Consider the following 27,890-nt stretch of genomic DNA (forward strand, 5'->3'; position numbering starts at 1 on the left):
CCTCTGGGGATATTCCAAAATCTTTGCCTTCTGGCCAGTCCATGATCACTTCCACAATTCCTGGGCGACTGGGGTTTCCTAAGCGAGCCCGTTGTGTGATTAGTGCAATCCACTTACTCCACGTGGCATCAGTTGCGTGATGTGTAGAGGAGACCCTCCCTTTGAACATCCAGCCCAGCACTGGCAGTCGGGGTGCTAAGAGGAGCTGTGTGTCAGTACCAACCACTTCTGAGGCAGCTCGAACTCTTTCACATGCTGCCAATCAGTATCTCTTTTTCAGTTGGAGTATAGCGAGCCTCGGATCCTCTGTATCCCCGACTCCAAAACCCCAGGGGTCGGCCTCGGGTCTCCCCAGGTGCTTTCTGCCAGAGGCTCCAGGTAGGGCCATTCTCTCCGGCTGCAGTATAGAGCACGTTTTTAACATCTTGTCCTGCCCGGACTGGCCCAAGGGCTACTGCATGAACAATCTCCCGTTTAATTTGTTCAAAGGCTTGTTGTTGCTCAGGGCCCCATTTAAAATCATTCTTCTTCCGGGTCACTTGATAGAGAAGGCTTACAATCAGACTGTCATTTGGAATATGCATTCTCCAAAACCCCATGACACCTAAGAAGGCCTGTGTTTCCTTTTTATTGGTCGTTGGAGACATAGCTGCTATTTTGTTGACCACATCCATAGGGATCTGACGACGTCCATCTTGCCATTTTATTCCTAAAAACTGGATCTCCTGTGCAGGTCCCTTGACCTTACTTTCTTTTATGGCAAAACCGGCTTTCAGAAGGATTTGGATTATTTTCTTCCCTTTCTTGAACACTTCTTCTGCTGTGATGCCCCATACGATGATGTCATCAATGTATTGCAGGTGTTCCGGAGCTTCACCTTTTTCCAGTGCAGTCTGGATTAGTCCATGGCAAATGGTGGGGCTGTGTTTCCACCCCTGGGGCAGTCGATTCCAAGTGTACTGGATGCCCCTCCAAGTAAAGGCAAATTGTAGCTTGCATTCTGCTGCCAGAGGGATTGAGAAAAACGCATTAGCAATGTCCGTTGTGGCATACCACTTGGCTGCCTTTGACTCTAGTTCGCATTGAAGTTCTAGCATATCTGGAACGTCAGCACTCAGCGGTGGCGTAACTTCATTCAGGCCACGATAGTCAACTGTTAGTCTCCACTCCCCATTAGACTTTCACGCTGGCCATATGGGACTGTTAAAGGGTGAGCGAGTTTTGCTGATCACTCCTTGGCTCTCCAGTTGGTGAATCAACTTGTGGATGGGAATCAGAGAGTCTCGGTTGTTGCGATATTGCCGCCGGTGCACTGTCGTGGTAGCAATTGGTACTTGTTGTTCTTCAACCCTCAGCAACCCCACAATCGAAGGGTCTTGAGAGAGACCCAGCAGGGTAGACAGCTGTTCAGTGCCCTCCGTCTCCAAGGCAGCTATACCAAAAGCCCATCGATACCCCTTTGGGTCCTTAAAATACCCTCTCCTGAGATAGTCTATGCCAAGGATGCACGGGGCCTCTGGGCCAGTCACAACGGGGTATTTATGCCACTCATTCCCCGTTAGACTCACTTCAGCCTCCAATACAGTTAACTCTTGGGATCCCCCTGTCACACCAGAAATACAGATGGGTTCTGCCCCTTTTATAACTTGATGGCATTAGAGTGCACTGTGCGCCGGTGTCTAGTGGAGCCTTGTACTCCTGTGGGTCTAACGTGCCAGGCCATTGAATCCACACAGTCCAATAGGCCCGGTTATCCCTTTCCTCCACCTGGCTGGAGGCAGGGCCCCTCTAATTCTGGTCAGAGTATCCGTTACTCACTTTTCGCGAACGTGAATCAGAAGTCCCTTAAAGAGGATCAGAAATGAGATCAACCCTTCTACTCTGTCTGGGGGACTGCTCGCGGGAAACTGGAGCAGCAGCTTTCCAAGAAGAATCCTCTTTTCTGATTGCTTTTTCTCGCAACTCCCGTACCCGTGCATCTAGGATTGAGGTAGATTCTCCATCCCACTTCCTCATGTCCTCTCCATGGTCACGCAGGTAAAACCACAGGTTAGCCCGTTGTGTGTACTTTCTATCTCCTCTCTCTTGGGCAGAGGAATGCTTACTCCCAATAGCTGCGATGCAGGCCTGTACAGGTGGGGAGGAGGACATATCCACTTTGAATTGCTGGAACTCTCGGGACAATTCCTCTACAGCCAAGACACAGGCCCGTAGGGAGGAAGAGAGACTTCCTTCGTATTGCCGGAGTTGGACAGCCAGTTCATCCAGCATTTGTCCATAGCCTTCTTTCCAGGACATTACTGCCAATGAGTTGGCATAGGTTGGTGGTGCACTTCGTAGAAACTTCCGCCACATGGGTTGTGTGCATTGGACTTCATCTGGATCTGTGGGTGACTGCGCATTTTTCTGGATCATTATAAATCACCTCCAGCATGGCTAATTCCCTCAGGTACTGGATACCTCTCTCCATGGTGGTCCACTTGCCTAGGTGACATGTAATGTCTTCCTTGAAGGGGTATCTTTCCTTCACACCTGACAGAAGTTACCTCCAGAGGCTGAGGACTTGCGTTTTTCTCCCAATCGCCTTGTCGATGCCCCCTTCCCTAGACAGAGATCCCAGCTGCTTGGCTTCCTTACCCTCTAATTCCACACTACTGGCCCCATTATCCCAGCATTGGAGCAGCCAGGTAACAATGTGCTCACCTGGGTGGCGGCCAAAATCTTTTTGCATGTCGTGCAACTCACTCAGGGATAGAGATCGGGTAATTATTTCAGGTTCTGCCTCTTCCTCCTGTTCTCGCGATGACCCTGGTTCACTTTCATCTCTCACTAAGCAAACTGATTTCTTCGTGTGTTTCTTTTTCTGTACAGGGGCGACTGATACTGGCACAGGTTGGTTCTCTGGTTTAGCTACAGTGCCTGTTGCCAGGGTTGGGGTAGGCACGGTGCCTGTTGCCCTGTTTTCCATCTTTTTCCCCTTTTCCCCCTGAGGGTGCTGCCTAATATCAAGCAGTGTTTGGTAGATACTGGCCAGGGCCCAGCACAGTGCGGTAAGTTGTGTGTCTCTGGAATAGCCACAGCATTTTCCTTTCAAATATTCTACCACTTCATGAGGGTTCTGTAGTTGTTCGGGAGTGAACTTCCAAGCCACTGGAGGTGAGAAGTTCTCTAGATACCTGCCCATATCCTCCCACATGCCGTGCCACCCATGAATATCCAGCCTTGGGGCAGATCTCTGGGTGGCATTCTTAAAAAACCTTTTTGTAGCCCTAAACAAGACCTGAAACATATTCAGGAGGCATAGCACTAACAGCACACTGGCTTGCGCATCCCAAGGATATTCAAAATTCTCAAAAGCTGTTGTAATTAGCCGGAAGGAGAGAAGGGAGGTGAACGGACAGGGGGGAAGTATCCCCCCCTGACTTCCCCATGGATTGGGTGCGATTACCAATAAAATCCGATAGAAGGCGCCCGAAGTATGGAAATGATATCACTGCCTCATACAGATACCAGCTTAACCTCATGACCAGTGATGTAATAATTTCACAAGTCGACATTGCCCAGTATAGCAAAATGATAATCCCGATCACTCTCCCAGAGGTGAGAAACGTAACTACAGGCAATACATAGAGCATATAAGAACTTACACAACGCCACCATGTAAACAAATGAACCAACATTGTGACTAGCAACTATTTAACTAATATAAGAAATGTGTATAACAAATTTGTTTTAACACGCTCTGGCCAGATCTGTCGTTATCTCAACCCTTCGTGCCCCACGTTGGGTGCCAAAAAGGACTGTTGTGGTTTCAGCCCAGCCAGTAAGAAAGGACCACGCAGCCGCTTGCTCACTCCTCCCGCCCCCCTCCGGTGGGATGAGGAGGAGAATCAGAAAGGAGAAAAGAAAAAAAAAAACCAGAACCTCGAGGGCTGAGATAAGGACAATTTACTGGGACAACACAAAAAGAGAAGTTACAACAACAACGGTACTAATGAAAGAATATACAAAAAGAGTGATGCACAGTGCAACTGCTCACCACCTGGAACCTGACGCTCCGCCACTTCCCCCACTGAAAGCCGAGAGACCCCCCCCCCCGGCCCGCTCCCCATTTATATACTGAGCATGATGTCACATGGTATGGAATAGCTCCTTGGCTAGTTCAGGTCAGCTGTCCTGGCTGTGCCCCCTCCCAAGTTCCTGTGAAAATTAACTCTATTCCAGCTGAACCCAGGACAGGAGTGCAACAAACAGGACCGGCTAACAGGGATATTGGTAGTTAGAGGGCAGTTTGTATCGGAAAGGGGCCAGAAATTCTGCTCAATAAATTGTTGGACTGCTTGAGGCTGCACAACAATGGTAGTGATGTGCCACAGGGCTTGGTCCCCACCACTTGCTGGAGCAAGTACCCCTGCCACATCAGGGAGCTTGATCCAGGCACAGAGCCCTGGAGGAAGGATGCAGCTGCCCAGGTCTGGGGCTGCAAGGGAGTGCGTGTGGCCTCTCCCTGGGGCTGGAGGCAACAGTGGCCTCACTTGTGTGAGACATGCTATGTTTGAGGCACTGAGCCACCAGGTGAAGGAGCTATGTGAGGAGGGGAGAAGACTATGTAGCATCAGGGAGGATGAGCAGGAAATAGACAGGATCGTCACAGAGACTCTTCAAAGAAAAGTGGAGGTACGGGGAACAGCAAAGAAGTTCCCACAGGAACAGCATGATGTGGAGGCCTTCACGCTTCTTCCCGCTAGGATGGCTAGTGGCCCATTTTAAGTGACTGTACACAAACACATGCAGCATGGAAAATAAACAGAAGGAATTAGAACTCCATGCACAGTCACAAAGGTCTGACCTCATTGTGTTTACTGACATATGCTGGGATAGCTCATGTGATTTGAATGTTGCAGTGGATACATAGAGCTCCTTAAGAAAAGAGCAGAAAAGCAAAACCCCACCTGGAGTTGAATCTGGAGAAGGATGTGAAGGGCAACAAGGGCTTCTACATGTATATCAAGAGCAAAAGGAAGATTAGGGGAAAATGCAGGCCTGCTCCTGAATGGGGCAGGGGACCTGGTGATAAAGGACACAGAAAAGGCTGAGGTATTCAGTGCCTTCTTTGTCTTGGTTTTTAACATAGAAGATTTGCTTTGAGGAATCCCAAGCCCCTGAGACCACTGGGAAAATATGGAGCAAGGAAGACTTACCCTCAGTAGAGGAGGATCAGGTTAGGGAACATTTAAACAAAGTATACATATATAAGTCCATGGGGCCTAATGGGATGCACCCATGAGTGCTGAGGGAGCTGGGTGATGTCATTGCAAAGCCACTCTCAATAATCTTTGAAAGGTCATGGTGATAGGGAGATGTTTCTGAGGACAGGAGGAAAGCAAATGTCACTCCTATTTTCAAGAAGGAGGATCTGGGGAACTACAGGCCCAGTCAGCTTCACCTCAATCCCTGGGAAAGTGATGCAGCAACTAATTCTGGGAACCATTTCCAGGCACATGAAGGACAAGACAGTGATTGGGAGTAGTCAGCATGGATTTATGAAGGGGTGTCGTGGTTTAACCCCAGCCAGCAACTAAACACCACGCAGCCACTCACTCACTCCCCCCCCCCACCCAGTGGGATAGGGGAGAAAATCGGGAAAAGAAGTAAAACTCGTGGGTTGAGATAAGAATGGTTTAATAGGACAGAAAAGAAGAAACTAATAATGATAATGATAACACTAATAAAATGACAACAGCAATAATAAAAGGATTGGAATGTACAAATGATGCACAGTGCAATTGCTCACCACCTGCCGATCGACACCCAGCTAGTCCCCGAGCGGCGATCCCCCACCCCCACTCCCCCCCAGTTCCTATACTAGATGTGGCGTCACATGGTATGGAATACCCTGTTGGCCAGTTTGGGTCAGCTGCCCTGGCTGTGTCCTGTGCCAACTTCTTGTGCCCCTCCAGCTTTCTCGCTGGCTGGGCATGAGAAGCTGAAAAATCCTTGACTTTAGTCTAAACACTACTTAGCAACAACTGAAAACATCAGTGTTATCAACATTCTTCTCATACTGAACTCAAAACATAGCACTGTACCAGCTACTAGGAAGACAATTAACTCTATCCCAGCTGAAACCAGGACAGGTAGAGAAGGCCAACAATATATGGGGTTGCATTAGGAAGAACAGTGCCAGCCGGTCGAAGGAGGAGATGCTTCCCCTCTACTCAGCACTGGTGAGGCCACATCTCGAGTACTGTGTCCAGTTCTGGGCTTCCCAGTACAAGAAAGATATGGACATACTGCAGTGAGCCCAGAGCAGGGCTGCAAATATGATTATGGGATTGGAGCATCTTTCATATGAGGAGAGGCTGAGGGAGCTGGGACTGTTTAGCCTAGAGAAGAGAAGGTTCAGGGTGGAATCTTATCTATGTGTCTAAATATGTTGTGGAAGGGATTACAGAAGATGGAGACAGACTCTTCTCAGTAGTGCCCAGTGACAGGATGAGGCAGTGTGCACAAATTGAAATACAAGTAATTCCATTTAAACAAAAGAAAAGGCTTTTTTACTGTGAGGATGGTCAAACACTGGACCAGGTTGCCCATAGAGGTTGTGGAGTCTCCATCCTTGGAGATATTAAAAATCTAACTGGGCAAATTCCTAAGCAATCCCTTCTAGGTGACCTGTCTTTGAGCAGGAGGGCTAGCCTAGATCATCTCAAGAGGTCCCTTCCAACCTCAGCTATTCTGCGAAGAAGGTCAAGGTGGGAAAGTGAGGATGAGGGGTTGAGGGTTTCATTTAGACAGCTGGAGGAAGCCTTTTTGATCACAGGCTTCGGTACTTATGGGGGACTTCAACCACCCTGAGATCTTTTTAAAGAAGGGCAACATGGCTGGGCACAAGCAGTTGATAAGATTTTTGGAGTGTGTTGAAGACAAATTCTTCACACAGGTGTTGTTGGATGGCCTGACTAGGAGAGATGCTCTGCTAGACATGTTACTTGCAGACAAGGAAGAACTGCTCAAAGATGTGAAGGCTGAGGGCTGCACTGGCCACAGTAACCATGAAATTGTGGAGTTTAGGATCCTGAGAGAAGCGAGCAAGACAAATGGAATCACAGCCCTGCACTTCAGGAGAGCAGTTTTCAGCTTGTTCAGGTATCTCCTTGGCAGGATCTCATGAGAGACTGCTCTGGAGGGCAATGGGGCCAATGAGAGGTGGATAATCTTCAAGGACAGCCTCCTCAGAGCAGAAGTTGTTTCTTATGACATGGAAGAAGTTGAGCAAGCATGGTAGAAGGTCAGTGTGGATGAACAGGGAACACATGACTGAGCTCAAATGCAAAAAAGGAAGCACACAGAAGGTGGAGACAGACATGGGCTACCTGAAAGGAATATAGAGACATTGCCCAGGAGTGCAGGGATGAAGTTAGGAAAGCCTAAGCTCAGCTCAAGTTGGAACTAGAGAACGACAAGAAGGGCTTCTATAGGTACGCTGGCATTAAAAGGAAGGCTAAGGGAAACAGAGGCCCACTGCTCAATGGGGCAAGGGACCTAGTGCCAAAGGACACAGGAATGACAACTGATGTACTCAGTGCCTTTTTTTGCTCCAGTTTTCACTGGTAAAGGCTTGTCCTCAGGCCTCACAGGTCCCTGAGCCTAGTGGCAGAGTCTGGGGGAGTGAAGCATTACTCATAGTAGAGGAAAACACAGTTAGAGACCACTTAAACCAGTTTGGCTATGTGGTCAAGGGGAGAGCAGTGGAATTAGTTTACCTTGACTTTAGCAAGGCTTTTGACACAGTCTCCCATAGTATCCTTAGAACTGAAGTGGTGATATATGGACTGGATAAGTGGCCGATAAGGCGGGCGGAAAATTGGCTGGACGGTTGTGATCAGTGGTACAAAGCCTAACTGGTATGCAGTTGCTAGTGACATCCCTCAGGGATCAATACTGTGTCTGATATTGTTTAACATCTTTAATAAAGACCTGGATGATCGTACAGAGCACACTCCCAGCAATTTTTCTGACAATATCAATTTGGGAAGAATGGTCAATATGCTTGGAGGCAGGGCTGCTGTTCAGAGGGACCTCAACAGGATGGAGAAATGGGCTGACAGGAACCTCATGGAGGTCAAAAAAGAGAAGTGTAAAGTCCTGCATCTGTGCTGGAATAAGCAGGCTGGAGGCTGACTGACATACATAAAGCATGGGAAACCTAGGAAAATTCAGGAAGGACTAGGAAGTGCTTAGGTTTCTGATAGACATTTGTTGTGGGTCAACCCTGGTTGGTAGCTAAACAACACACAGCCACTTGTTCACTCCCACCCCCCACCAAGCGGGATGGGAGAGAGAATAGGAAGAGCAAAAGAGAGAAAAATCATGGGTTGAGATAAAGATAGTTTACTCAGTGAAGGAAAGAGTAAGAAGAAACAAACAAACAACAAAGTGATGCAAAGGCAATCACTCACCACCTCCCACAAGTAGACTGATGCCCAGCCAGTCCCCGAGCAATGGCTACCTTCCCAAACCACCCCAATCCCTCCATTTTATTGTTGAGCATGACATCACATGGTATAGAATATCCCTTTGGCCACTTTGGGTCAGCTGTCCTGGCTGTGTCCTGTGCCAACTTCTTGTGCCCCTCCAGCCTTCTTGCTGGCTGGGCATGAGAAGCTGAAAAATCCTTGACTTTTAGTCTAAACATTACTTGGCAACAACTGAAAACATCAGTGTGTTATCAACATTATTCTCATACTGAACCCAAAACATAGCACTATACCAGCTACTAGAAAGAAAACTAACTATCCAAGCTGAAACTAGGACAGGGGGACAGAGTGGGAAAAAGAAAAGGCCTTGACACTGTTCATCAACAGCCAAAGCACTGGTGTGTTAACAACATTGTTTTAGCCACAAATTCAAAACACACCACCATATGGGCTGCTATGAAGAAAGTTAACTCCATCCCAGCCAGACCCAGTACAATGTTCCATGGGGTACAATCTAATGTTGCCCCCAGGTGTTCTCTAAGGCTAAGACATTGTGGTGGTCAGGGAATAGAACTTAAGGGCTCCATCCTTAGCAGCTGTTCAAAAGAAAAATTAGAACTGCCATTGACGCGCGGATCAAACTTTACAACTCGGAGAGTGAGTTATAAAGCAGGTATGTTTATTTCGGTGCCAGGTGCAAGGGGATTTCTCCTCAAAGCTTGCCCACCATCTCAGCAAGCAGCCAGATATTTATTACACCAAAGCATACATATTCATAGGGTTACACAATACAAAATATACATATGTATAAGTTGGGGCGGAGTTAGTTCAAAAGCTTGTGTCAGCAGTTCTAAAATGTTTATGTCATCTTGCGCAGGCTCAGATCTGTCTCTGGTGGTCGTTTACTTCTTCAGGGGTCTTATCTTCCTCTTCTTCTTCTGTCCTCTAAATGAACTTTAGTCATTTACGCATGCTCTCTTCTTACTTGGTGATTTCAGCGGTTTTTAACAAGTCCTAACAAGTTCTGTGGTAAGACTAACATTGCAGTTCCTGTTATCACTCCCTTTGTTTGGCATGTCAGTCCTTGAAGAATACCAGTCCCTGATAAGCTTAACCCCTGACAGACGCCACAGGCGCCAGGCCTTGGTAAGTGAGTTTTGAAAGAATAAACAAGGCCAACAGAATTATTTGGTCAAAAGGCAAATAGTTATTTCCCTGTATCACCATTGTTTACAAAGATGCGCCTCAAGAAGCAGACAACTGTGTTTTTTGACCTAAATGTTCCAACCCTGATTATGAATAACATAGATGTCAATATGTCTTGTGATGAAACTTCTATTTTTTTTTAATCCACCTCATTTTTAAACTAAAGCTTTTTTATGTATGATGTGCTAGATTAAGTTAAAAAAACCCAACTGAGTTCCCTTATGTTAAGTAATGATATTATTTCATTGCATAATGATATATTTATCATGGGAACTCTACCTCAGAGAGTAGGAAAAGCCAGCATAATATTTGATTCTTGGAATATCTTCGTTAAGCAAGGGTAGAGAAGATGTAATTTTTTTTTTAATTTATTTTGCAAGACTATTGAAGCTTTGCATTAGAAAACTTTAGTATCCCCAAAACAGATTGAATAGCAGGGCAGAAACATTGACATATTCTACTTCTGTAGGGCACCATAATTTAAAAAGCAGCATGTTATTCTGTTGTGATTTGACAGTACAGATAAGACAGTCTAATTGTTAGCTGTTGCCAAAAGAAGTAGTCCTGTCTCCCATTTTTCCCTCTCCCTCCTGCTGACCCTTCCCACTGTCTCTCCATTGGCACTTCTCTAATGGTGATCCAGTTCATGGAGCAAAACTGGCAGAAAGATACCCATACAAAATAGTGAATAGTGTTCTGCCCTATACACTTCACTGTGGAGTCACATGACCACAAAGGACAGTTGAAAGCAGGGGAGAAGTGTATGGGCCAGAAGGAAAACAAGGGAGGCAGCATAGTCCCTTTGGGCAGCAAATCACCATTAGATGGGAATCTTAGTCATCATCACTTCTTATTTAGTTAAAGAGCCTATTGCCATTATATTTCTGTGGAATTTGATTAAGAATCCCTGTTTAATGGCTTCTTTGAAATAATAAAAACTTTAATTGCTAATCTTGGTCACTGGTTAATAGAAAATCTAAGGTATTCCAAGAAATCATAGGTGTTATATGTTGTTTTAAAATTGCTATCCCATCCCTGATGGGATGCACCCATGAGTGCTGAGGGAGCTGGCTGGTATCATTGCGAGGCCACTGTCAATAATCTTTGAAAGGTCATGGCAATTGGGAGAGGTTTCTGAGGACTGGAGGAAAGCGAATCTCACTCCTATCTTCAAGAAGGGCAAGAAAGAGGACCCAGGGAACTACAGGCCAGTAAGCCTCACCTTGATCCCTGGGAGGGTGATGGAGCAGCAAATCCTGGAAACCGTTTCCAGGCACATTAAGGACAAGTTGATTGGGAGTAGTCAGTGTGGATTCACCAAGGGGAGGTCATGCTTGACCAACTTGATTACCTTCTATGATGAAATGACTGTCTTAGTAGATGAGGGGAGAGCAGTGGATATCATCTACATAGACATCAGGAAGGCTTTTAACACTGTCTCCCATAACATCCTCATAGGGAAGCTGTTGAAGTATAGGCTGGATGAGCAAACAGTGAGGTGGACTGAAAACTGGCTGAACCACCAGGCCCAGAGGGTGGTGATCAGTGGCACGCTGTTTAGTTGGAAGCCAGTAAATTGCAGTGTACCCCAGGGGTAAATACTGGGTCCAATCCTTTTTAACACTTTCATTAATGATTTGTACAATGGGGCAGAGTTTTTAAATGACCCAAAACTGGGAGGAGTGTCTGATACACCAGAGAGTTGTGCTGCCATCCAGAGGGACCTGGACAGGCAAGAGAAATGGGCAGAGAGGAATCTCATGCAGTTCAACAAGAGGAGAGGAGGAACAACCCCATGCACCACTGCACACTTGGGGCCACCCAGCTGGAAAGCAGCTCTGCAGAGAAGGACCTGGGGGTACTGGTGGACAACAAGCTGACCATGAGCCACCAACGCACCCTCATGGCAAAGGCGACCAACAGCATCCTAGGCTGCATTAGGAAGAACAGTGCCAGCCGGTTGAAGGAGGAGATCCTTCTCCTCTACTCAGCACTGGTGAGGCCGCATCTTGAGTACTGTATCCAGTTCTGGGCTCCCCAGTACAAGAAAGATATGGAATTACTGGAGCAATTCCAGCAAAGGGCCACAAAGATCATAGAATAGAATCATAGAATAGTTTGAGTTGGAAGCTGATAACAAAGTTTGATAGTAAATGCGACAGTGATTTAACAAGATTTGATGGCAAGGTTCACTTGATATTTACTGCATGGAGGACACGGTCAGACAAAACTGTCAAGGAGACCCTCCCATTGAGTCACGAGGTTCAGAAAGGACCCCCTTGCGTTCTAAACTCCTTTCCAGAGAGGAGTCTAGATGCGTCTGGATCCACTCCTAGTCCCAGACTTGGTCAATGGTTTATGTCTAAAGGATTATCTGTGTGCAATCAATCCTTTATATCACTTTACATCATCTAGTCCAACCCCCCCTGCAATGAGCAAGGACATCTTCAACTAGATAAGGTTGCTCAGAGCCCTGTCCAACGTGACCTTGAATGTTTCCAGGGATGGGGCATCTACCACCTCTCTGGGCAACCTGTTCCAGTGTTTCACCACCCTCATCGTAAAAACTTTCTTCCTTATATCTAGTTTAAATCTACCCTCTTTTAGTTTAAAACCATTACCCCTTGTCCTGTCACTACAGGCCCTACTAAGAAGTTTGTCTCCATCTTTCTTATAAGCCCCCTTTAAGTATTGAAAGGCTGCAATAAGGCCTCCCCGGAGCCTTCTCTTCTCCAGGCTGAACCCCAACTCTTTCAGCCTTTCTTCATAGGAGAGGTGTTCCAGCCCTCTGATCATCTTCATGGCCCTCCTCTGGATCCACTCCAACAGGTCCATGTCTTTCTTGTACTGAGGACTCCAGAGCTTGATGCAGTACTCCAGGTGGGGTCTCACCAGAGCAGATTAGAGGGGCAGAATAACCTCCCTCGACCTGCTGGCCACACTTCTTTGTATGCAGCCCAGGATACAATTGGCTTTCTGGGCTGCGAGCACACATTGCCGGCTCATGTCCAGCTTTTCATCCACCAGTACACCCAAGTCCTTCTCCCCAGGGTTGCTCTCAATCCCTTCATCCCCCAGCCTGTACTGATACTGGGGGTTGCCCCAACCCAGGTGCAGGATCTTGCACTTGGCCTTGTTGAACCTCATGAGGTTCACATGGGCCCACTTCTTGAGCTTGTCCAGGTCCCTCTGGATGGCATCCCATCCCTCAGGCATGTCAACTGCACCACTCAGCTTGGTGTCATCTGTAAACTTGCTGAGGGTGCACTCAATCCCACTGTCTATGTCATTGATGAAGATATTAAACAGTACCGGTCCCAATACAGACCCCTGAGGGACACCACTCGTCACTGATCTCCATCTGGACATTGAGCCGTTGACCACTACCCTCTGGATGCAACCATCCAACCAATTCCTCATCCACCAAACAGTCCATCCATCAAATCCATCTCTCTCCAATTTAGAGAGAAGAATGTTGTGGGGGACCATGTCAAAGGCCTTACAGAAGTCCAGATAGACGACATCTGTAGCTCTTCCCTTGTCTATTGATGTAGACACTCCATCATAGATGGCCATGAGGTTGGTCAGGCAAGATGACTGAGGGTCTGGAGCACCTTTCATATGAGGAGAGGCTGAGAGAGCTTGGACTCTTCAGCCTGGAGAAGTCTCAGGGGGATCTTATCAATGTGTTTAAATACTTGATGGGAGGGAGTAATGAAGAAGAGGGAGCCAGACTCTTCTAAGTAGTGTTCAGTGACAGGACAAGAGGTAATGGGCACAAATTAAAACACATGAAATTCCATCTGAACCCCCCCAAAAATACTTTTTTACTGTGAGGGTGGTCAAACACTGGACCAGGTTGCCCAGAGAGGTTGTGGAGTCTCCATCCTTGGAGATATTAAAAATATGACTGGACACAGTCTTGGGCAACTTGCTCTATGTAACCCTGCTTGAGCAGGGTGGTTGGACTAGCTGATTTCAAGAGGTCCCTTCCAATCTAAACGATTATGTGATTCTGTGAAATAGAATTTATTTTTAAGATTAGAAAAACTGATAGCATTTTATTTTGATATACTTAAGGTCTGTAAAATCAACAAGCTCTTAAAATGAAAACAGGATAAAATGCAGAAACGTCTATTAAAAAAATAAAGTATTAAATTGAAGAGGAGATAGCAGGTTGTATTAGGAAACCTAGAATGCTGGAGAAAAACTCAGATAGAAAAAATGGAATAATATATTAAATAATTTTTCTTTGTTAGTACCTAGGAAGACTCAAAATATATTATTCTTGAGTTTTGGGTAGGAGTACTGTTACAGAATGGGTACTTGTCTGCAGCTTTAAAAAAGAATTATATTTTCCTTTTCAGATTACACATTGCTCAGTATGCATGTAGTTATTGTGAAATATTAATATTTTGATCTGTTAGCAAGTTATTTATCAGGATTTATAAATTATATGGTCATGCTAATAATGGATTTCTAATGTTTATTCTACTATAGTGGATAGGAGATAAGTAACTTTATGAATTTCTCTGTAGAAATGAGTAGGTTCAGTCATTTAGTCCTTATAATCAGACTACCCACAGAAGAGTGTGTGTATGCACGTGTAGACATGAACTTGTGTTCAGACACAAACTTGCTCGATCTGCCTTCCAGCTGTGCATCTGGAACACTGAGTGTATGAGAACGCCTGTGGCACTGTGTTACTGCTGTAGTGAGTGTGGGGAAACAGCAGGGGAAGTACAGGGAAAGAATTATCTTAATGTGCAGAGAAGCAACGATAGAAGATGTTTTCTTTCTGCCTGCAGGCTAGTGCTGAAATCCTCATCACAGGATAACATGTAAATATGCACCAGACACCTCTTCCTCATGTGATCTGATGTTTTATACATTAGGAGAGTGAAAAATTGAGATGTGATGTAGAGATTAGATATGTTTTCATTCTTGTGCTTTGGGGGATTTTAATTGGGGGTGTGTATGTGTTTTTTAAAAAGTATGTAGGAAATAGAGGGAGTGTGAGGAAGAGCTCTTATTTCTGATTCATTTGAACTTAAATGCAACCTTTGGACCACTTAAAATGTTGTGGTCTGTCATTTTTCTACCTTGGCCAAATTCAGAGTTTGCAAATAATTATTTACTTGTAAATAAAAAAGCTCATAAAGATTATATAAATGTTAGCTCTGTGATCTTGATTTTGAATGTGAAAAATAGAACCAAGTAAGTTTCTTCTGGCTTGTGTATTATTGTCGGTCTCTTTTGTATTCGTAAATGAATTAAGAATTCCATGAAGAAAGAGTGAAATAGAATCCAGTTTGTAGTCCAATAGCTATGTAAGTGCTATCATTTTATTGAAATTGTGACAACTTTAAGTTGTCACAATAAAACAAGAAAGTAGAATTATGAATATTAATATTATTAATATGTCATGTAAGAAAATTCCATTTGCATATGGTAACTATTCTGACAACGCTATGTGTTAAAGGTATAAAATAGTACCCACCAAACAGACCTGCAGACAGAATGCTAGGAAGCATGAGTAAATCAAAATTTCCAAGTTGCTATGCACACATATACTTTCTGTCTGAATTAAAGGAGGGGAAGAGGGGCAGAGGAGGGTTTTCATTATTTGGCAATTTATTCTGTAAATGGAAAATTAAACCTTATTCTTCTCCATCTATACAAACACCTGTTCAGAAACAGGTAGTAAAAGCCAACCAAGTATCTGAAGTAAATTGCCAAATTTTACTATATACTGTTGATAACTACTGACAGATTTTTCCCAGTATCTTTTCCAATCCTATATTTATTTAGGCTTCAGGCTCGAATAGCTCACAGAATCCAAGAACTGGAGAACTTGCCTGGCTCTTTGCCTCCTGATCTGCGAAACAAAGCTACAGTGGAGTTGAAGGCACTTAGGTTACTGAATTTCCAGCGCCAGGTAATGCCTTTTGCTGCAGGGAAGTTCTTGTAGTGCTCACAGTCAAATGTGATGTTGTGGCATGTGTCAGATTTTACAGCAGCACTGACCTTAAACAGGAGATTTTGTACAAGAGCACACTTTACTGATAAGAAAAAATTCTCAGAAATGTTTAACTTGGTATTTATTTTGTTTTATTACTGAATATGTACATGTGTTCTCTCTCCCTCCTGCTCCATCCTCCAGTATAAGTTGTAATCCTAGAATTGTGGTAGTTTTTCATGAAAATAATGGCAGTGGCACAGAGACACAAGAGAAGGACAGGCTGCAAGTGCATTTTCAACACAAATCATAATAGATGTAATTTTCATTACACTCTTTATACTTGTCATGGGTCTTTTATTGGTGAGAGTTAAATGCTCTTAGTGTTGTTTTTAACATTTCTCTGTAATCTGTGTTCATCATTCCCACTGTGACACACAGACTGTGAAAATTAAGCCTAACAAAAGCACATCTAAGATACAAGTTAGTTAGATCTTGAATATGTGTAACAGCATCTGAATTTCAGAAAGGGAGTCACAGTGCCAGACCATTCTGGGCCCCTTGTCATTGGCTTGCCTGGTTGGCCTAGAAGCAGCAGAGATGTGATGTGTCAGACCAAGCAAAAACAGTTCCTGGAAGAAGTCTTTGGCAATATTTCTACCATGTTATCTACATCTTCCTTCCTACTGACTGTCATGGTTTAACCCCAGCCAGCAACTAAGCACCACGCAGCCACTCACTCACTTCCCCCCACCCAGTGGGATGGGGGAGAGAATCGGTTAAAAAAAAAAAAGTAAAACTCATGGGTTGAGATAAGAACGGTTTACTAGAACAGAAAAGAAGAAACTAATAATGATAATGATAACACTAATAAAATGACAATAGTAATAATAAAAGGATTGGAATGTACAAATGATGCGCAGTGCAATTGCTCACCACCTGCCGATCGACACCCAGTTAGTCCCCGAGTGGCGATCCCCCCCACCCCCACTCCCCCCCAGTTTATATACTAGATGTGGCGTCACATGGTATGGAATACCCCGTTGGCCACTTTGGGTCAGCTGCCCTGGCTGTGTTCTGTGCCAACTTCTTGTGCCCCTCCAGCTTTCTCGCTGGCTGGGCATGAGAAGCTGAAAAATCCTTGACTTTAGACTAAACATTACTTAGCAACAACTGAAAATATCAGTGTTATCAACATTCTTCTCATACTTAGCTCAAAAACATAGCACTATACCAGCTACTAGGAAGACAGTTAACTCTATCCCAGCTGAAACGCTTTCTGTCCTACAGAAACTGAAGATTTATTTAGGGAGACAGACCTTTCTGCTACAACTGAAGAGTTGCAGAACTGTAATGGAAAGGGGAGAGGAAGCTGGGGGGTGTCCTGCACCACTAAAAATTTACTTTACTGTATTACTAATTAAAGTTGTTCTTGTGTGTGTGAAAAATGGGGGGTTTTTTAACTGTTTCTTTTTTCTCACTGGTAGCTAAGACAAGAGGTAGTAGCCTGCATGCGTCGTGACACAACACTAGAGACATCACTAAACTGCAAAGCCTACAAGAGAAGCAAGCGCCAGACTCTGAGGGAGGCCCGTATGACAGAAAAGCTTGAGAAACAGCAGAAGATAGAACAAGAGAGGAAACGTAGACAGAAACACCTGGTATTTTAACTCCTGTTAACTGTTCTCCCAGACATGGAAATGCCATTCAGTTGATTGTTGCATCTTGTTATGATCTGCCAGTCATTGTCATTTTATATTTTATTCACCTCTGGAGACTGAGGCACAAGAAAATAAATTTATGCAATAAACAAGAATAAAACTCTAAAATTACAACTCTTGTATTCCTGATCTCAAACCTTGTGCTGTCAAATCTCTGAATTAAATTGTTTTCTTTCTCTAGGAATATCTGAACAGCATATTGCAGCATGCTAAAGATTTTAAAGAATACCACCGGTCAGTGTCTGGGAAAATACAGAAAATTTCTAAAGCTGTGGCAACTTGGCATGCCAACACTGAACGTGAGCAGAAAAAGGAAACTGAGAGAATTGAGAAAGAAAGAATGAGAAGACTAATGGTAAGGAATGGGGGAAGGGGTCTGACAAGTTTGGCTAAAATTACATACAGTCTGATGTACACCCTCAGGTGCTTATGTATGCTCTTTTCAGAATAAAATCTCTTTAATTCAAGAAGTTTAAAAAGTATAAACCTAAAACTAATGCAGAAGAGTCCCTTGGATTTCTAATGATGGTAGTGAATTTGATAGTGTTCACTTTGAGCTATAGCTACTTTTTTCTTTAGATTTCTGATAATATATAATTCTCTTTTTCTATTGGGTTTGTGTGGCAAGGTTTTAGTAGTGGGGGGGTGTACAGGGGTGGCTTCTGTGAGAAGCTGCTAGAAGTTTCCCCTATGTCCAACGGAGCCAATGCCAGCCGGCTCCAAGACGGACCCGCTGCTGGCCAAGGCCGAGCCAAACAGTGACAGTGGTAGCGCCTCTGTGATAACATATTTAAGAAGGGTGTCGTGGTTTAACCCCAGCCAGCAACTAAGCACCACGCAGCTGCTCACTCACTCCCCCCCCACCCAGTGGGAAGGGGGAGAAAATCGGGAAAAGAAGTAAAACTCGTGGGTTGAGATAAGAACGGTTTAATAGAACAGAAAAGAAGAAACTAATAATGATAATGATAACACTAATAAAATGACAACAGCAATAATAAAAGGATTGGAATGTACAAATGATGCACAGTGCAATTGCTCACCACCCACCGATTGAAACCCAGCTAGTCCCCGAGTGGCGATCCCCCCCACCCCCACTCCCCCCAGTTTATACACTAGATGTGACGTCACATGGTATAGAATACCCCGTTCGCCACTTTGGGTCAGGTGCCCTGGCTGTGTCCTGTGCCAACTTCTTGTGCCCCTCCAGCTTTCTCGCTGGCTGGGCATGAGAAGCTGAAAAATCCTTGACTTTAGTCTAAACACTACTGAGCAACAACTGAAAACATCAGTGTTATCAACATTCTTCGCATACTGAACTCAAAACATAGCACTGTACCAGCTACTAGGAAGACAATTAACTCTATCCCAGCTGAAACCAGGACAAAGGGAAAAAAAGTTGCTGCGGCACAGAAACTGCAACTGGAGAGAGGAGTGAGAACATGTAAGAGAAACAACCCTGCAGACACCAAGGTCAGTGAAGAAGGAGGGGGAGGAGGTGTTCCAGGCACCAGAGCAGAGATTCCCCTGCAGCCCGTGGTGAAGACCATGGTGAGGCAGGCTGTCCCCCTGCAGCCCATGGAGGTCCATGGTGGAGCAGATATCCACCTGCAGCCCGTGGAGGACCCCACGCCGGAGCAGGTGGATGCCTGAAGGAGGCTGTGACCCCGTGGGAAGCCCGCGCTGGAGCAGGCTCCTGGCAGGACCTGCGGATCTGTGGAGAGAGGAGCCCACGGAGCAGGTTTTCTGGCAGGACTTGTGACCCCGTGGGGGACCCATGCTGGAGCAGTGTGCTCCTGAAGGACTGCACGCCGTGGAAGGGACCCATGCTGTAGCAGTTCGTGAAGAACTGCAGCCCATGGGAAGGACCCACGTTGGAGAAGTTTGTGAAGGACTGTCTCCTGTGGGAGGGACCCCATGCTGGAGCAGGGGAAGAGTGTGAGGAGTCCTGCCCCTTAAGACGATGGAGCAGCAGAGACAGTGTGTGATGAACTGATCGTAACCCCCGTTCCCCATCCCCCTGCACCACTGGAGGGGGGGTAGGTAGAGAATCCAGGAGTGAAGCTGTGCCTGGGAAGAAGGGAGGTGTGGGGGGAAGGTGTTTTAAGATTTGGTTTTATTTCTCATTACTCTACTCTGGTTTGATTGGCAATAAATTAAGTTAATTTTCCCTAAGTCAAGTCTGTTTTGCCTGTGACGGTAATTGGTTGAGTGATCTCTCCCCATCCTTATCTCGACCCACGAGCCTTTTGTTATATTTTCTCTCCCCTGTCCAGTTGAGGAGGGGAAGTGATAGAGCAGCTTTGGTGGGCACCTGGTGTCCACCACACTTTTCTACAGGCTTAAAAACTTGTCATTCATGCATATCACAGCCACTTTTGTATAACATCACTTAATCTCTTTGTCATGTCAACATTTTTACAATATTGCAGAGATATTCAAGTTATTTACTATACAAGTACTATGTATTCTTTCTATCTGTTATAGTTTTGAAGACTACTTATGATTAACTTTTTATGGTATTACTCAGAAACTTTGTATTTTCACACTTACATATCCAATAGCAGTAAATATATGCAGTTTTTTCCTGGGAACTAATGGCAGTCAGCTATAGTTCCTCTTGCTGCTGTTATTTCTTATTCTCTCCCTTCTTTGCTCCTGAACAATACCAGTTGCACTTTTTTTATAAAAACAGGATATAATGGTTTTGTATATAACCATGTCTCTTCAGAATGCTGTGGAATTGATCAGTGGACTACTTACATTTCAGGAGTTAAAATATCTCTGTCTTAGAACTTAAAATGTAGACAGATTAGTTTTTATGTACAAGTGTGTTAGCAACCAGTGTTAGATTGATTTTCTTCTGAAAAACTTCTACCAGACACTGGGTAACTCTAATACTTTTTTTTGTATTGTTGAAACCTACAAGACAGTAGGTGACTGGGAAAATATAGATTCTCAGTCAGCAATTGAATGACACAGTGTAACAACAACATAGAAGTTAATGGGAATTGGCACGTTTTCATTGAAAAACAGTGCTAATAAAACCCCAAATATTTAAGGTGATGTGAAATAAAACTTTAATCCTTGTCCAAAATCAATGCCCACCAAGCAGAAGGAATGAACAGTTTGATTTTAAATCACCAATGAGGATTAAAAGTGCATATGAAATGTAACTGAAGGGCTTGCAGAAGAGAACAAATGTTTAGGCCCTATGGCTTTGCTCAAGGTTACATACCAATCTACATTATAGAGCTTCTTTATACTATCAATAGAGACAATTGCCAACGGTTTATCTGTTCAAGCTGTTACAATGTTAATTATCAGATAAAAATATGATGACTTTACAGAAGTCTCATTGTTTTAAAAATATTTTTTAGATTCTGAGGTGAATGAGCTTATGTCACGCTGAAATATATATGATATATGGTAAAGAAGTCCACAGCTAATAAATACAAGATGGATTTGTATGTCCAGAAATGTCACAAAACACTAATATCCAGTGCTTCCTCCTAAAACCTCCTACCCAAAGCCTGTGACTCAGATCTGCTATCGAAGACACAGCACTCAGTAGGCATCTTCAACTGGGTTTTGCAGTCAGAAGCACTTACCCTGTTCCCTGCTAAAAGCTTAATTAAATTTTCATGGAAAAGCAAAACAAAATGACACTAATTATGCATGTTATGTTAGTGGAGTTATTTCCCCTGTTTAAATTTAGTCCAACTGTGATATGTTCTTACAGTTTTTACAGATCTTTAATTCAGTGTAGCCAGAAGTTAATCTTCTATATACTAGAAATTTCTAAATACTTCATGTCCTCTCAGACACTTGGGCTAGCCTAGGAAAATAGGCTATGTTTAAAAGTATGATAGCATACTTTTTAACCAAAGCATCTTAAATAATAGTGTTAAATTCCTTACACAGATTGTCCTTAGATAACTAGGATTAGCAATGGTGATTGTGTCCCAGGGAAGTTCCTGAACATTTATATATCGCATGCAAGAACATTCATGATATGGTTCAAAAGATCTCACCAAGAAAAAGATAGTATGTATAGAGGAAATACCTTGGCTAGGTTATAATGATACTATATTTAATTGTAATAGTCATAGAAGCTTACTTTTTGAGCACTGTAGTTCTGTTGTCTTGAATGCTGAAAATGGATTTTACCTTGCAAGTTCTTGCCAGGTTACTGCAGTTCTGGTATGTCTCCAGAAAGGTAGGAGTTTGTTCATATTTCACAACTGTGCTATTTTTATTGAAAGTAATGGTCTTCAAAATATTTCTTATTTTTGTTTGGTTTTATAAGGCCCTGTATACTTCTTCGATTATTAATTTATTCACTGAGTTATCTTGGCCAAGATCTGCAGTGGGCTCTGTGATGCTTGTCTTATATTTCCTGATATGCATAAAGATGTCATTATATCTTTCTGGCAAACATAAGTAATATTTCCTGCTATGCCCTAACAACATACTTATGCAGTGCTGTAAGGATATGGGAGTTGCTGAACTGACTCAGAGATGTGGCTGATCTGGTCTGATATCCTGTTTCTAACAGTGGCCAGCATCAGATTCTGCACAGGAAGATGAAACAACACCAGAGTAGATAGATGATGCATAATCTGCCCTAAGGAAAATTTCTTGGTAACACCTGACAGATAAAGATTATTACTTATACTGGGTAAAGGACCAAATAAGAGTTAGGCATCTGGGTCCCATTATCTTTCTATGAGAGTAGGGGATAACTGTACTTCGTGCTTTTGAAAAATCTTCTCTGTAGGTGTCTTATCAATTCCCTCAGTTTCCCAGCATTGTAACTTGTCTGATGTGCTGTTGTATAATTTTTTTCTGTTCTCAGTCCTGTTGTAGAATGCTCCCCCCCAAGAGCAGGAGATATTTAAGGTAACACATCATCATTAAGACTGCAATTGTAGGTTCTTCTTAGGAACATTTCTCTCATGGATAATGTTTGTCCTGTATTGCTAGGCTGAAGATGAAGAAGGCTACCGCAAGTTGATTGACCAAAAGAAAGATAGACGCCTAGCCTACTTATTGCAGCAGACAGATGAGTATGTGGCTAATCTGACCAATCTGGTATGGGAGCACAAACAGGCACAAGCAGCCAAAGAGAAGAAAAAGAGGAGGAGAAGAAAGAAGGCAAGTAGCTAAAACTAACATTTTTATCCCACTTCCCTCTCAAATACCATTTTAACATTGGTAAATGCAGTGATCTCCAGTTGTCTTACAGAGATCGGAGTATCTGAAATCTGCATTGCCAAATTCTTAACATTGAATGAATTCATATTTCTCTGAAGTCTGTTGTAGGAAATGCTGTATTTTTGCCATGCTACCATTATTCCAAAGATGGAAAGAAGAAGATGGGATTAGAAACCTGTGGGCTGTAAACATTTGAATTACTGATAAACTTCCTATAGGCAAAAATAGGCCCACCATGTAAATTAGGAATAAGTTATGAGAGTCCAAACTAGAGTATATCAGAAAAGGTTAGTATATTCAATTGTAACATATAGAACTGCTTATTTAGACCTCTAGATTCTAAACTCAGTTCTATATTTGGTTTGTAGGGCCATTAGAAATAGCCAGAGAAAGAGAACTTTAATAGGTGTATTTTGTATAAATGGGTATTCTACAAGTAGTATTTTTCATTGTCTACATTGTAACCATTTAATTTAAGCCTTTTGAAAATCCACTTTGTATGTTATTAAATATTTCTATCCCTGTCAGAGAGACTAGTTGGTAACTGAGCAAATTTATGAAAAAAAAGAAAAAAGTGATAATTAAGTAATAATTTGTCATTTTTGTGACCCCCTAAATTCCTTTCCTGTCCCAGAGGATGGGTAAGATGGCCTTAATAGCCCATTTCCATCTCTAGTTTTCATGGTGTGAATGATCTTACTATCATCTGTAAGAAAAAGTCTCAGAAGTTTCATGTGCTTGTATATAAACAGACTGCTGTAGCTAATATTCCTGACAATTTAACTTTGTCTATTTTGGACACCAAAAATATATACCATTTAAAATGTTAAAAAAATGTTAAAAGCAATGCTCTACGTGTGGTAATAAATGACAATATATAATAAATGGACAATTTTGAAATGACTGACATAAAAATATTACTTATTCCCCTCTATCCATCTCCAAGACAGCTGTACATTTTATTAAGAATATATTTTTAACAGAGAAAATGGCCTGTGCCTCCAAAGTAAAGATGTAGCTTCTCCTGGACCAGAAATCCAGTAGGCTAGCCATGTACCAGGCACAGATTTACCAAGGCAACTAAGAGGGTTGTAGATTTCCCATTAATACTGCTAAGTGCTGTGAGTGCAGTAGTACCTGTATATGTATCCCCCCTACATCCATCAATATCTTTATTTGCATTCAGCCCAGGCTATGAATATGCAAAATGAAAAACTGTTCGTGCTCTAGAATGCGTTCATCATATAAAATGGTTTTTATGCTCATAGCTTGACTATAATAGTTTTGCCTCTGTTGTAGAAGGCAGAAGAAAATGCAGAAGGAATGGGATCTGGTCTTGGTCCTGATGGAGAGGTATGAATTTCACAAGCCTTTTTAGTTTGTGGTGTTAGTTGTTTTAATTTTCCCAGAGCTTGTTATAACTTATAGTAGTGGTAAAAGATTAAAGTGTATGCCAGACATTTGACCTCTTTGTTCAGTTAGTACTCTGTAGGGCTTTTGCATGTGACTAAGAGCCACATATACACTCAGAGAGAGTGCAAAAATGAAACTGATTTGCAGAAATTAGTTCAAAAGGTGCCTACACATCTAGAATCTCTAAGGTCGAGGGTAGCAAGTGTGCATGCTAAGGTCCTCATAAGACACACACAGAGATCACAATATTAATCAATTCAGTCTTATCTGAAAGAAAAGAAAATACAATAACATGAATGTACAAGCATACATATCTTATGGAATAGAATAGAATAGTTCCAGTTGCAAGGGACCTACAACGATCATCTAGTCCAACTGCCTGACCACTTCAGGGCTGACCAAAAGTTAAAGCATCTTATTAAGGGCATTGTCCAAATGCTGCTTAAATACTGACAGACATGGGGCATCAACCACCTCTCTAGGAAGCCTCTTCCAGTGTTTGACCACCCTCTCAGTAAAGAAATGCTTCCTAATGTCCAGTCTGAACCTCCCCTTGCGCAGCTTTGAACCATTCCCACGCATCCAGTCACTGGATACCAGGGAGATCAGCACCTCCCTTTCCACTTCCCCTCCTCAGGAAGCTGTAGAGAGCAATGAGGTCGCCCCTCAGTCTCCTTCTCTCCAAGCTAGACAAACCTAGAGTCCTTAGCCGCTCCTCACAGGACATGCCTTCCAGCCCTTTCACCAGCTTTGTTGCCCTCCTCTGGACGCATTCAAGTACCTTAACATCCTTCTTAAATTGTGGGGCCCAGAACTGCACACAATACTCAAGGTGAGGCTGCACCAACACTAAATATAGAGGGATAATCACCTCTTTTGATTGGCTGGTTATACTGTGTTGAATGCACCCCAGGATGAGGTTTGCTGTCTTGGCTGCCAGAGCACATTGCTGACTCCTATTGAGCCTACTGTCAAACAGCACCCCCAGATCCCTTTCTGCAGGGCTGCTCTCCAGCCACTCCTCTCCCAGTCTATACTTGTGTCCAGCATTACGCTGTCCCAGGTGCAGAATCCAGCATTTGGACTTATTAAATTTCATGTCATTGATGATTGCCCAATGCTCCAATCTATCCAGATCCCTCTGCAAGGCCTCTCGTCCCTCAAGAGAGTCAACAGCACTTCCCAGTTTGGTATCATCAGCAAACTTGCTAGGGGTGCATTCAACTCCTGCATCCGGATCATTAATAAATCATAGAATCATAGAATTGTTTAGGTTGGAAAAGTCCTTTAAGATCAGCAAGTCCAACCGTCAACCCAACACCACCATGCCCACTAAACCATGTCCTGAAGTGCCTTGTCTATGCGTTTTTTGAATACCTCCAGGGATGGTGACACCACCACTTCCCTGGGCAGCCTGTTCCAATGCCTGACAACCCTCTCAGTAAAGAAATTTTTCCTAATATCCAATCGAAACCTCCCCTGGCGCAACTTGAGGCCATTTCCTCTCATCCTATCACTAGTTACTTGGGAGAAGAGACCAGCACCCACCTCACTACAACCCCCTTTCAGGTAGTTGTAGAGAGCAAGAAGGTCTCCCCTCAGCCTCCTTTTCTCCAAACTAAACAGCCCCAGTTCCCTCAGCCACTCCTCACAAGACTTGTGCTCCAGGCCCCTCACCAGCTTTGTTGCCCTTCTCTGGACACACTCCAGCAACTTAATGTCTTTCCTGTAGTGAGGGGCCCAAAAGTGAACACAGTACTCGAGGTGCGGCCTCACCAGTGCCGAGTACAGGGGAACAATCACTTCCCTGCTCCTGCTGGCCACACTATTTCTGATGCAGGCCAGGATGCTGTTGGCCTTCTTGGCCACCTGGGCACACTGCTGGCTCATATTCAGCTGGCTGTCAACCAGCACCCCCAGGTCTTTTTCTGCCAGGCAGCTTTCCAGCCTCTCTTCCCCAAGCCTGTAGTGCTGCATGGGGTTGTTGTGACCCAAGTGCAGGACCCAGCACTTAGCCTTGTTGAAAGTCATACAATTGGTCTCGGCCCATCGATCCAGCCTGTCCAGATCCCTCTGTAGAGCCTTCCTACCCTCCAGCAGATCAACCCTGCCTCCCAACTTGGTGTCATCTGCAAACTTGCTGAGGATGCACTCAATCCCCTCGTCCAGCTCATTGATAAAGATATTAAAGAGAACTGGCCCCAATACTGAGCCCTGGGGAACACCACTTGTGACCTACCGCCAACTGGATTTCACCCCATTCACCACAATTCTCTGGGCTCGGCCATCCAGCCAGTTTTTTACCTAGCAAAGAGTACACCTGTCTAAGCCGTGAGACACCAGCTTCTCAAGGAGAGACAGTGTCAAATATATTGAACACAACTGGCCTTGAACCCTGAGGAACACCCCTGGTGGCTGGTTGCCAGCCAGATGTAGCCCCATTCACTACAACCCTTTGAGCCCTGCCATTCAGCCAGTTCTTCACCCAGCGCACCGTGTACCTGGTCATCTCACAGTTGGACAACTTGTCCAGAAGGATGCTGTGAGGGACAGCATCAAAAGCCTTACTAAAATCCAGAAAAACTACATCCACCACCTTCCCTTCATCCATTAGGCGGGTGACCTTATCATAGAAGTATATTGAATTAGCTAAACAGGACTTTCCTTTTGTGAACCCATGTTGACTATGCCTGATGATTGCATTGTCCTTTAAATGCCTTTTAATAGCACCCAGTATGATCTTCTCCATAATTTTTCCAGGTACTGAGGTTAGACAAACAGGTCTGTAGTTTCCTGGGTTTTCCCTCACACCCTTCTTGTAAATTGGAATAACATTGGCTGGCTTCCAGTCAGTGGGGACCTCCCCAGACTCCCAAGACCTTTGGTAGATGATCGAGAGGGGTCCTGCTGTAACATCCACTAACTCCTTCAGTACTCTATTTTGTTCCTTTAAAATAGTTTCTACTATGAACAAAGAATCATATCTTCAGTTTGTCTTTTGTTAATTTAGCAACTCTGAATTTCATAAAATAGAGGCTATATCTCCAGGAATTCCTCTGACAAAAGGCCCCCCCCAGAATCTGGAAGATTATCCAATTACAATTTAAAGCAATTTACAAAAAGGATGACTGACTGAAGACAGAAGTCTGTGAGCATCAGGAAAAGAGAAAGAAAGACTATGAGAGAGTGTGTGTGTGAGAGACAGAGCTTCACTTTCTCATGAGTAAAGTGAGGAGAACTATACCTGTCCTTAAGTTTTGTGGAGTGTGGAGTCAAGGTGTCTGGTTTCAGGTTTGGAACTGCTTGCTTTCTTTCCTTTCTTCTTTTCTTCTACTTCTTTCTCTCTCGCTATGTGCAGACCCCATATTTATATAAAAAACTTATATTGATTCTTATGGAGTCTTGTTAGATTTACATGTGTTAACAAAAAGGACCTCTTAAAAGCTCTGTTTGGGGCAGTACAGTCAGAGAATAAAAGATGGCTGTTAATCCTGGTCTGAGTCATGAGAGTGGTATATGGCTTCTCCTCCTGGGAAGAAAAGAGAGGTTCTAGAGAGGCATTACCTTGGAAATCCTACCCAGAGCAGCATCAAGAGCTACCAGCTCTTCCTAGCTCTATGTACTGGGAGCTGTCCAAAGAAGGAGACTGTACTGTCATGTGTGGAAGGAGAATTGCATGATCATGCATTCTCATCCCATGCCCATCATAGGTATTGCTATCCCTGAGCTGGCTCAGGAAAGGGTTCAATTGATTCAGAAGCCGTTGATATTGACTGCTAATCAAGCTCATTTACTCCTCTTCATTGCTCACAGCTCCTGCCTGACTCGCCCTTAGGCATGGCTGGGCAAACCTTACTGTTTAATCCTTGCAGCTTCAGATCTGACCTTCTGCTTCAG

General features: G+C 43.9%; 1 protein-coding gene across 3 annotated transcripts in view; it reads left to right on the top strand.

Annotated features, from left to right (window-relative positions):
- Positions 1 to 27,890, top strand: part of LOC128136234 (probable global transcription activator SNF2L2) — a 249,047-nt gene that overhangs the window by 39,169 nt on the left and 181,988 nt on the right. For all 3 annotated transcript variants that reach the window (XM_052775473.1, XM_052775474.1, XM_052775476.1), the window contains exons 8-12: positions 15,498 to 15,624; positions 17,133 to 17,306; positions 17,548 to 17,721; positions 22,350 to 22,520; positions 23,880 to 23,933. In XM_052775473.1, coding sequence (XP_052631433.1) covers positions 15,498 to 15,624; positions 17,133 to 17,306; positions 17,548 to 17,721; positions 22,350 to 22,520; positions 23,880 to 23,933 — 700 coding nt within the window. The remainder of the gene's footprint in view (positions 1 to 15,497; positions 15,625 to 17,132; positions 17,307 to 17,547; positions 17,722 to 22,349; positions 22,521 to 23,879; positions 23,934 to 27,890) is intronic.

Source organism: Harpia harpyja, chromosome W, assembly GCF_026419915.1.
Source record: "Harpia harpyja isolate bHarHar1 chromosome W, bHarHar1 primary haplotype, whole genome shotgun sequence".
NCBI classification, from domain to species: domain Eukaryota; kingdom Metazoa; phylum Chordata; class Aves; order Accipitriformes; family Accipitridae; genus Harpia; species Harpia harpyja.